Raw genomic sequence first — 11,857 nt, forward strand, 5'->3', positions numbered from 1 at the left:
AACTTTGAAATCCCTTCCTTGGTCTCAAACCCACTTACCAAACTCCTTGCTTCTTTTCTTCATATGGACGCAAAACCAGGAATACCGGGGATTTACAGCACTTTTTTTTTTTTTTGGGGACAATGGAATCCGCAGCACTTAGTATATATGGTCCAGGAGTTGTGTGGACACATGAGCATGCTAAGAATAAGAACAGTGCAAGTCTGTTTAGGGGATTCATTTATTTCTTTTGTCTTGTTATATCAGATATTTTCTAGATCTATTTTCTCAGATTTAGAAGTGCTGAAAACTGTTTTGTCACATCCAAATTTTTTCTTTGGGATTGAACCGGTTTCACATTGTATATGACTACTAAAAAATATGCACAATTTAGGGTAGCAGTGATTCATCTCATGTTGAAGGATTGGTGAAGCTTCACAGTGCTATTCCACTTGGGTCATTAAATCTTTTCTATATATTGATTTTCAGATCTATTTGTATTAGTGCATATTTGTGGCAATAAAAATTATTTTATTTGTAAAAAATATTTTATTTTTTTTGTTTTCGGGTTATACATCATTTGGACATCAGAATTAAGTTTTTTCTTGTAAGTTACAAGAGACATTTCTTTTTAACAAACGTTACAATGTGCACAAGAAATAGGACAGAAATATCATGTGAATGGTTTGGTACGTTTTGCTAGATAAAGAGAGAGGGCAATTAAAACGAGAATGTTTTACCAATTTTCTTTTTCTAGCAAGATGGTCCTTTTCTTGATTGAAGCGCTGAATTGTTGAGATGATACACATGTGGGCTATTAATAGCCAATGGAACTATAAAATGATTCCATAAGCTCCATTCCAGAAAGTTGTTTTTTTCTTATAAAACATTATATTTTTATTAAAATCTGTACTAATAATAAAAGTTGCATCATCAAATACACACAAATACAAAAAAAATACATCTAGAGTATGGATACTACAGGTCTGAAAATAGTAGTTGATCGTTGCCAAATTGAGCTCTGAAAAAAAAAAAAAAAAATCTCATACTGATCTGTTGTAACCCCCTAAATTTCTGGTTCTACTATCGTTCTTTTTAGTAGTACTTGTTAAGGTAATGTTGCCTTCTCATTGGGAAACTTGACAGAAAAATTATATAACTAACTACCAAAATTAAGGAAGACAATCATAACTAACTAATTACCTCAATAGTACCTTATTGTTTGGGCCTTAGCCAAAGTAGTCCCCCATTTATCTCCCTCTACTAGTTTGACCTCTTATCTTTGTAAAAGTTTACCAATATGACCTTTAAGGATAATTTGAGGAATCCGAATGGAAAACTCACATGAGTTGCTGGTGCACCAACTAGATGTGCAATTTTCGTCTCTTATTTTTAAAATTTTAATGAGTATGATCCCTTGGTATCATGACAAATCAAATTCATTTCTGAAATTTTAAAAATTTGGAAAAGATGATCGTTTCAACGGGAAAATGAAGAGTTGCTAACGGGGTTGAGAGATAATTTAAAAGCTTTTGTGCCATTATTCTAGAAAAATGCTAATGCTTTTAAAAGTCCTAAATAATTCAGAAAACTACTAAATTCATTTAGGAAACTTTACAATGAAGAAAATAAATTTATTTACCTTAAAGCAAATCTATAAAATAATTATAACAAGAGAGTTTAACATTTTTCCCATGTTTATTTAAAATGTCGCCAATACCAAGAGGTGAAAGGAAAAGTTATCATGTTCTTAATTAGTTAAGTTTACATTTGCAATTTTAAAGAGTTTGACTAATTTTTATAAATTATTAAAGATTTTTTTCAATGTTAAATGTAAAATATGGCACGAAACCCTTTAAAATTTTGTTTGCAGCTTGCAATTTTCCATTAAAGTGATAAAATTGGCCAAGTTAATGAAATTTTAGAGACAAAATTAGTTCATCATGATATTATTGCACTGTATCTGTTAAAACTTCACAATAAGGACCAAACTGGTCATATAATTATTGTTTTAACCATACAAATGCAACTCAGGTGATTTTTCTTGGTAGATTTCCTCAGTTTACGACAAAGGTCGTACATAATGACAGTGTACATGAGGCACTAACCTTTACTTAATGATAAATGACGCAATGATCAAGACTTCAAAGGTAATGAACCAATATTATAATTTTCTGCAAACACAAATTCATTCCTAGCTAAAAAAAATTGTCCTCAAAAGGAAGGATGTAAACATTGTAAAGCTTCAAAGGAGGCACGTCCCTAATTGCCATGAAACAATTACAAGAGTGAGATCGATTTAAAATTGTCCTACTTGAATTTTGTGGAATGAGGATTTTTTTTTCATTGGCAAAACCAAGGATGGTGGTGAGACTGTCGTTTAACAGTATTTGTGTATTCACGTTTGTGAATGGATATATTTAGTTAGTGAAATATCGCATCCCAGGCTGCGATTGTACATTGTAAGTACAAATTCACCTCAACCACCTAACAATTGGATCTTATTGGTCGAACGGCTTCTAATTCTATTTTAGTAAACCTACTCCTCCTCGACAAGTTTGAAAGTCTTCTCAAAGTCCACGTGATTATCATATTCTATCCGTCTCTTATTCTATTAATTATCTTTTCTTTTTGTGGGGCTTTTGGTGTGCCTGATGGATAGATATTCATACTTTACAGCGGCCACGCTTTGAAATGTTGCTTGAATTCCTGTCCAAGACTTTAAAAGCTACCCAATTGGGTAGGTAATTTCTCTTCTTTTTCTTGCCATTTCGTACCATATATTCGGGCTCAAAGTGAAGGACTAGACCTCAAGAATTTTCATAATTTTAAACATTATCACGCTAAAGTACTTTAATTTTTTAACTAATTAATTTACAGATGATGATCAATGGACTTATATACGTGGTTGAATGGCGCAGCGCTAATTCAACTAGGTGTTTTGCACTTCCCTACCGCCCCACCAAGACACTAATGGCATCTAGAAGAACTCTTGGCTAATGTGCTAGATAGCACATCAAAGATACGAAAAGACAAAACAGGCCCAAGAAACGTGTAACCACCAATTCATCAAACATTCTAATCATTAGACAGCACTCGAGAAGATTGGCTAATCGTTTTTGTACTTTTGCTCATGTTTCATGCTGACATAATTTTTCGTGATGTCACTTGGTTTACGTAATAAAAAAAAAATTCCACATAATCCAGAGGGGAAAGAAGATAAGGGAGGAATCACCCCATTTTTCATTGTTACTTGGGATAAAAACAAAAAAACCCCATGTGATATACCTAATACACAGAAAAATTTCATGTGGTTTCAAAACATACAAAACGATACCTTATGTTTTAAACTAAATTATAAACTAACAGAATTCGTTAAACTTAATGAAAATGATGGTTTCGCCCGTTAAATTTACCGGATTTCATTAAATTTACCGTTAAATTTATCGGATTCTGTTAAGTTTTTCGTTAAATTTACCGAATTCCGTTAAGTTTAACGAATTCTGTTAGTTTACAATTTAGTTCAAAACATGAGGTGTCGTTTTGTATGTTTTGAAACCACGATGGGCTTTTCTGTGTATTAGCCATATCATAGGGGGTTTTTTTGTTTTTAACCCTTGTTATATTTATGACTAGACATACAATTAGAATACCTTTACTCTTTACATATGATCTAAGAAAGAATTTTCTATTTAAACGCGGCTTATTTTACGCAAAGGCAATGAAATTTCATAAGATATTTGTAAGTTGTAGAACAATATATAACAACATATTTTCTAAGGGGCCACATAATGTGAGAAATTTTAAAATCCTAAGGATCCTGACTTCTTAATTTCTAAAGAAGACCACCATGATATGGTTGTTAAACGTCCTTGAACCTCAAGTTGCCTAGCCACTTTACTGCATTTGCAGCTTTTGAATGCTTTATTGGTGTTCTTTCGTTTTTATATGTCCCATTGATAGATACAGTTACTTTTTCAAGTTGTTTTTTCTTTTGGAATTCCATTTAAACTATTTGGCTATTTGGAAACTTATTACTTTAAGGACTTTGACGATGACTATAAACATGTACGCTTGTATTATTAGACATGTACATCGGTATCGAAAAAATGAATTTGATATATGCAGTCATTTATATAATCAACTCAAAATCAATTAAAAAAAGATTTTGTGTTTCACCGGATAACGAGCTGATCAGTAATTAAGTGATTCGTGAACTACTATTATACAAATAAAATTGGCTAATTGTTTACATTTGATTTATAATTCAATTAAATAATCAATAGAAAAGATTTTGTGTTTTACCTGATAATCGACTCGGTAATTAACTGATTTTTGAACTACTCCTATACACCGAAATTGATCAATTGTCTAAACAATGAACCATCCCGTTTGAACTGTCTCTCAATTTAAAAGGAGAGGTTTTGGGGGCAGGGGGTTAAAGGGTCCATTTATCCAGGCCTTACTTAAGAAACTAAAGGATAAAGCAAAGAAGAAGTCCGTGGAAATTTACACCCTTAACGGACATGGTTACAAAGGTCTGTCTTAGCTCTTAATTCACTCAAATCATTGGGTCTATGCCCTCTAGAAAGGAGAAAGTCTTCCACAGAGACTATCTTACAAGATTTCTGTGGCCTCTGGTGTTTCCCAAACAAAGGACAAGTACCTTTTACTTTTTCTAGCGCTTACTAATTTTACACATTATAACCATAGTTATTAAACTCGGCCCGGAGAGGAGACCGGCGAAGGAGGTGGGTCAACGGGTCACTGGTTCAACCGGTGGGTAAGTGGTTGAACCAGTGGGTCACTACATATATTTAAATATTATATTTTATAAATTTGATATAGGATATATGAGATAAATTGTAATAAATAATGTCATAACAAATATTCATTTAATGTAATTTGCTATAGAATATTTAATTCATATAAGAATCAGCAAAACATAAATTTAATTAGTAATCCACCAAACTTCAAGTGTAGATGTTTACTGTAATTATCTAGATTATTTACAAATTTTAAATGCAAAAAAATATTTAAAAAATAATATTTGTCTTTAAAATAAATTATGTAATATGTTATTTTTGAAATCTATTTTATAATTTATAGAATATAAGGGTCATAAGTTTTATTAAAAGATTCCAAATACATTTGTTTTGGAGAGAGTTTAAAAAAAAATAAAGATGAAATTAACAAAACATTCATATAGCATAAGAATGGCCATTAATGAACAAATGACAAAGTGGTCTGGTGGTGAGCTACGCACAAACAAAGTTGAAGGTCGGAGTTCGAATCCAAGCAAAGGCTTGGACTCGGTTCGAATCCAAGCAAAGGCTTGGACAAACATTTTTTCCTCAAACTCGGTCTGCCCACAAAACCGGCCGGGTTTCCGGTTTAATCCGGTTGAACCGCCGATTCGTTGAAAAGTCAACGGTTCATATGCAGAAACGATCCAATTGAAGAACCGGCCCGGTTTAGTGGCCGGTTCGCCGGGTTGACCGGTCGAACCGCCGGGCCGGGCCGGGTTTAATAAATATGATTATAACACCTTTAATGGAAAGTTTTGATTAACTTTCTCAGCCTTAAATTTCTAAATTTCTCCAATGACATTTTTTTCTCTTTCTGCTTAGCATATCACTTTTATATAGAAATATGAAGGTAGATGTAATTTGTAAGGTTAAAAATTAAACGGCTCTACTCAATGTAGCATTTCAATTTCCACTTTTTTGGGTGAGTTTTTTTTTTTTTCTTCTTTTCTTCATTTTGAATTATCTAGTTGATACTTGATTAAAATGAGGCTCCATCTTGGCCAAAGTGTCTCTGGCTGTCCACACATCAAAGTTTCTTGACTAAAAAGAACTAAGATTATTATGCATAGGGAGGCTACTCAAACAAATTAATCAGCAGAGCAATGGGTAACTAATGCCTAAATAGTAATGTCATCTTTCTCTTATAGAAAATCCCAAGAATTATTTGTTGATGACACCTCTTTTGTCTTTTCCACTCATTCAACAATAAATGCACATCTCCTTTTCATTTTTAATTGCATTGTAAACACAATAATATGATATCGTCAAACAGGTAAATAACAATTCCATAATTTAGAACTTCTAAATTTCCTATAATAAACCCCTGCCCAAAAAAAATAAAAATAAAAACCAAACTTGGCTTCAAAATAAATGATCTAAAGGGAGGTCAGAATAATTTCAAAAAAGTCCAATATTTCGCTTTGTATTAAAGAATAAAGTCTAATATACACCTCAAACAACCAACTGTACATAGGTGAAATTTAATTAGAGAATAGCTAGAGTCTAGATCAAGTGCTAATTTACGTGTCAAGCAAGGAATTAACTTTAAGGTCAACCCAAGAAGATATTTTGCTGTTCAAATAATGCCCATTGTGTTGAGAACACAAATTTATATTTTGCAATAAGGATTAGTTTAGAAGTTTTAATTACTAGCCATAGGAAAAGCAAGACTTTCTTGACTTCTATGCCACACTGTTGATTAAGTCTATGTCTACATGAATAATGGACGATACGATGGCGACAATTCTACCAAGACCACAGTTTCGTGAGACTTTCCTTCAATATTCTACCGTAGACTTGGACTCTTCCTTAGCTCTATCTTTAGCCTCACTCTCTATAAATACGTCAGCTTGTGTTGTTCTTTAAGAAATCTTCATTCTTTCAGAACAAAAATCAAATTTGGATACTGTCTCTTGCTATATTATCAACACTAGTTCAGTTCAAACTTTTCTCAAAAAATGGACACCATTTTGGAAGAAGAATGCCTTGCTTTTGACCTCAACACAGCTCCTGCAAGAAAAGCTTTTGACTCTCTGGTGTGTAGTGAAATCTTGATATTCTATAGACAGGAAAAAATGAAAAGAAAACCCATACTGTATAATCCATTAAATATATTCGTAATTTGTGGGATTTATGATTGTTTTTTCTCCTCTTCTGTTACAGAAGCCAGATTTTGAAGATGGCCATGATCTTGTTCTTGATGAAAGCAAGTCAACATCAGGGAAAGAAGAGGTGAGTCCTAGATGATGTTGTAGTCTTATTTCTTTAGGTAAAAACAGCTTCAATCCTTATAAAGATGGCGAGGTAACTGTCTTCTCAGAGGATTTAGTATAAACTTTGCATTTTTTGCAGCCAGATGATTTGATAGACCAATTGAACCAGATGAAGTCAGAAAACAGGAAGTTGAAAGAAATGCTTATTGACCTTAGCGAAAATTATAATACTTTGCAAAACCACTTAGTCGATTTGGTGCAAAAGCACTCTGGAGATCAGCTGACTAAATCAAGGAAGAGGAAATTTGAGGCTCAAAACTCTTTCAATAGCTATGCAAATGAGGGATGGAACGATAGCCTATCTGAAGCAGAAGGATCACCAAAAAGGCCTAAGGAAATCAGGACACATATTTCAAGAGTTCATGTGCGGGTTGATCCATCTGACACAAGCTTAGTAAGTTACCAGCGTTTTGGTTTAACTAATGAAACTGTACGTTGAAATTGATTAAACTCGGTTCATACATACTTTCTAGTAAAAAATAGTTTTATGACTGTACAACTTTCTTCTTGTTAACTCATCCCAAACTTTCTTCTTGTCACAGGTAGTGAAGGATGGATATCATTGGCGAAAATATGGACAAAAGGTTACTAAAGATAATCCATCTCCCAGAGCCTACTACAAGTGCTCTTTTGCTCCGTCTTGCCAGGTGAAGAAGAAGGTGAGCTTTACTTTGCTCGTTTTCGTTATCTTGATTTTCTGCGTGAAAGAGTAAGGGGCAAATGCAACCGACAGAGGTACAATACAAATTTACATTTGACGAATTGAAGGAAGCCTAGGCCTACTGGAGAAATGGGGATATATCGATAGATGTCTGAATATTTATTTTCCTGTATGCTTTAAAGGTACAAAGAAGTGTTGGTGATCCATCAATTTTGGTAGCTACCTATGAAGGAGAGCACAACCATCAACACCCTTTGAGAGATGAAATGTTGGTTTCATCAGCAGTACATGGCGCTGATGCTGCAGCTTTGTCGTCTAGCTTGAAATGCTTAGAGTTTTCTTCAGGGCCTAAGGAGGCAGTTGATTTCATGGATCGTGGACTGCGTCATAAATTTCAGAGATCAGTTCCAGAAATGGAAAGCAACTCTATTCAACAGTTAATGGTTGAACAAATGGCTTCTTCATTGACAAGGAATGCAAGTTTTACAGCTGCACTTGCTGCAGCAATTTCAGGAAGACTTTTGAGCCATGATTCTGATCAGGAGAAATGAGTTCAAAGTTTTCGGCTATTTTGGGATTTTAGAAAGCCTAGTGACTGTGAATATTTGTTTTTTGGGGGAGAATATTAGTACTACATATAAATAATTCCTACTTGTTCATTGAGAATTTGTGATACATGCATTGTTTGTTGTAAATCATAGCAAAGTACAAATATCCAATGTATTGTAGTACAAGCATCCTATGAATGAAATATGTTAGACCGGGGAAGCAGGTCCAATAAGAATTTGTTGAAAGTTTACCTCTATCTTCCATATTTTTTTCTTTCTTTTGGAAAAAGGTAAATAAAAACACATTACTATATATATAAATACATATAAATATACATAGTAATTTTGTGTTTTACCATATAACCCTCTATGGTTTAAAAACCTATATATAACTCCTTCATGATTTGGGTTAAATTGTTACCGTTAGTTTTTCCGTTAAAACTAATGGTCAATAGTAAAAGGACAAAATCAAACTAATAAATTGACAAATTCACCCTTTTATTACCTTTTTTCTATTTTTCTTTTCTTTCTCTTTTTTTTTTTGGGAAGTGAAGATAAGATCTTGAAAACCTATACTTTAGCTTACAGAATCTTAATTTTCTCCAAATCCAAAAGAGATAGAAAAGAAATACAAAATAAATAAATAAGAAACAAAAAAGATGGAAGGTAAAAAAATAAATAAGAAACAAAAAATATCAAATCCTTTTTTACTACTAATATCATTATAAGTTTTTAGATCAAATCTTTAATGGTATTTTCTAGTTCTTATTTATCTATTTTTTATTTCAATTTCTTCTTTTTTATGTTTGAAGGGGGGGAAAAGAAGTAATGATAGGGTAAATTTGTTAATTTGCTAGTTTGATTTTGACTTTAAGTATTGACCGTTAGTTTTAAAGAAAAAGTTAACAGTGGCATATTAATCTAGACTATGATGGCGGTTATATATAGATTTTTAAGCTATGGGAGGATTATGTGGTAAAGCACCAAATCATAGAGAGTAAAAAATAATTTACCTTATAATTAGGACATACGATTTGAGTTAGAGTTTTTTTTTTCCCCTTAAACTACACTATCATGCTTGGAGTTTTTGATAGTTTATCTCCAGACTAGCTCTATCAGCAATGTGAAATTTGTCTGTAATCAACTTTTCTAATAGTCAATACATACCGGAGCAAGAGATCTCAAGTCTAAATGGGCAGGGGAGAAATGAGTTGTGTGATATGGGGAAGAGAGTATAAGTAAGAGGTCTCAGGTTCGAGTCCTCCTGCATACAAAAAAAAAAAAAAAAAAAAAAAAAAGTCTAAATGGGCTACCTATGTCAAAAAAAAATTTGGGCAGCATGGGTTTAAGATAGATGCAAATTGGGTCAATATGGATAGATACAGATTGGGTTTAAGCTAGATGCAGATTGGGTCTGATGGCACTAAACCCAATAAAACAATACCCAATAAAAATGGCATAGTTGGCATTAATTGTGGAAGTCCCCCGTGCCCAAAGGTTTTTTTTTTTAAAACTAACTAAAAGGTTTTAAAACATTACTCTCTCCGTCCTAGTTTGATAGTCTCATTTTCCTTTTTCATACATCGTTAACTATATAATTGAAAAATATAGTTAACTTTTAACTTCTCTAAAGTGCCTTATTTAATTTACTTTATTATCAGTGAATATAACCTATCTTATTCATTAATTCTTTTGATTAATGCCTTGAATGGTGCAACTTTTCATTAATATTATTGTTACAATCAATGTAGAGGTATAATGGTTAGTTATACTACTAATATTAATGAAAGAATATTTCAGAAAAATAGAAGACTAGATTTACTCTTTCAATAAAGTTAAAAAAAATTTCTTAAACTGTGTGAAAAAAAATCAAAACTATCAAAATAGGACGGAAGGTATACTAATTAATAGCAAAACCTACTTCAATAGTTTAGGTGTTTAACATCTCAAACCAATTTACTTTGTCTTTTATATTTTTCATAACCAACAAGTCTAAAAGCTTATTAATTAGTAGCTGAACCTATTTAGTTTAGTTAAGCATCTCCTTGCTTGAACCTATTTAGTTTAGTTAAGCATCTCCTTGCTTTAATCATTTCAGAACGGGGCTGTACATGCATTTATTACTTTCTCTTTTTCCTGAAGAGAAAAAGAAATAAACTAGACTGATTCTAATAAATGATGAGTAAATTTTATATACATTGTTAATGTATACACGATCATCGTTAAATTCACGACAAATGTGTAAAAATTGAATTTTGAATTCAAACTTTATATAATTGTCATTCATCTAAAGGTAATAGTATATATGTTGTCAGTGTATAGAAAATTAAATCATAAATGAATATCTTTTTTTCTTTTTGGGAATTCAAACTTTAAAAGAGGGAAAAGGATAGAGAAGCACTTGAAAGTCCAATAAAAAACCTCATTATCACGTGGTAAACATTTCTACTAGCTAAGTTAGGTTTTAATGGAAAACGACACATGTCATCTGTTCTAATCCCACTGCGCTTGAGCCTCCACCCCCAGATAACACAAGACGTTAACAGGAGTCGAATCGCGATCACTCGATGCCAATACCTTAAGAGGCTTCCCCAGTACCAGCCGAGCCAACCCCGGCGGTTACCATATTGAAGGCACCTACCACATTAGAAATTGTACAAAATCCTGGCAGCCACGAAAAAATTTCAAGCAAGCTCTTCCTGATATTTTCTACTATGGACGTAAAAATGATACACTGGTTCACCAAAAGAAAAGGAAAAAGTTACTGATTTTTGTTAAATACGATTTACCTATTCCCCTTTTTATTCTTCAGCATAACTTTCGTTACATTGACCCATCTTATGACTCCAATGAGACAAGGAAAAGTATAAATCAAATACTACAAATAAATGTTTATTTTGGAAAATTGTAGTATAATGAATAAAGAGATAGCAGATAGATTTTACAAAGTAAAAAAAAAAAAACTAAAACCGATTAAGTAAAAAGAAAAAACAAAAGCGCACAAATTTTGGGCTTTATAGATTAACAAGAAAAAATGATCACCGAAAAAGTAAAATAGGATTTATTGGTATTGGGCGATATCAAAATGAGAAATATGGTTGAATTAATAAATGTTAATAGAAGGCAGGGCAAAGCAGCCCATTCACTAAAACATTGCTCCGGCTCCTAATTTTTGCCCTAGCAGTACCACCAGCCATAAAAATATTTTCATTGTATGAGTTGTATCTAACCAAATGGGGGATGAGAAACAAAATGAAAGCTCTCTGTTTCTTTTTTTCTTTTCAAATAGAATTAAATTTCATTCGTCGAGTCAAATCAGCCATCACAACTGAAGAAATAAATACATATATAGCTAATCTCTCCAGATTTGTGGAGAATCATAGAACTTAGTATGTTAATAAACAGAAAGATTCACATCTTTCCGTTCTGTTTATTAACACATCTTTCTGTTCTGTTTATTAACAGGGCGGTTTCCCACCTCTAGCTATGTAAAAATGTGGAAACTCATGAACTGCTGTTCACGAATTCTATACAAGTTGTTGCAGACATCAATACAGAAATCGTCAAGAATACAATTTGATCAATCAA

At 32.6% G+C, this 11,857-nt stretch overlaps 1 protein-coding gene across 1 annotated transcript; it reads left to right on the plus strand.

The window, feature by feature from the left end:
- Nucleotides 1–6,650: 6,650 nt before the first annotated feature.
- On the plus strand, nucleotides 6,651–8,520 carry LOC113706677 (probable WRKY transcription factor 40). Its single transcript, XM_027228615.2, has 5 exons — nucleotides 6,651–6,823; nucleotides 6,951–7,019; nucleotides 7,140–7,454; nucleotides 7,603–7,719; nucleotides 7,904–8,520. The coding sequence occupies exons 1-5, from the start codon at nucleotides 6,746–6,748 to the stop codon at nucleotides 8,270–8,272; spliced, it is 948 nt and encodes a 315-aa protein (XP_027084416.1). The 5' UTR covers nucleotides 6,651–6,745; the 3' UTR covers nucleotides 8,273–8,520.
- The last annotated feature ends 3,337 nt before the right edge of the window (nucleotides 8,521–11,857 follow it).

Source organism: Coffea arabica, chromosome 8c (assembly GCF_036785885.1).
Source record: "Coffea arabica cultivar ET-39 chromosome 8c, Coffea Arabica ET-39 HiFi, whole genome shotgun sequence".
Taxonomy (NCBI): domain Eukaryota; kingdom Viridiplantae; phylum Streptophyta; class Magnoliopsida; order Gentianales; family Rubiaceae; genus Coffea; species Coffea arabica.

What these genes read in the sequence shown, in the direction of transcription:
- LOC113706677 (XM_027228615.2), top strand. Translation starts at nt 6,746, where the DNA reads ATGGACACCATTTTGGAAGAAGAATGCCTTGCTTTTGACCTCAACACA. An exon ending in GAAAAGCTTTTGACTCTCTG is followed by an intron (nt 6,824 to 6,950) that starts GTGTGTAGTGAA and finishes CTTCTGTTACAG; the next exon opens with AAGCCAGATTTTGAAGATGG. An exon ending in CAACATCAGGGAAAGAAGAG is followed by an intron (nt 7,020 to 7,139) that starts GTGAGTCCTAGA and finishes CATTTTTTGCAG; the next exon opens with CCAGATGATTTGATAGACCA.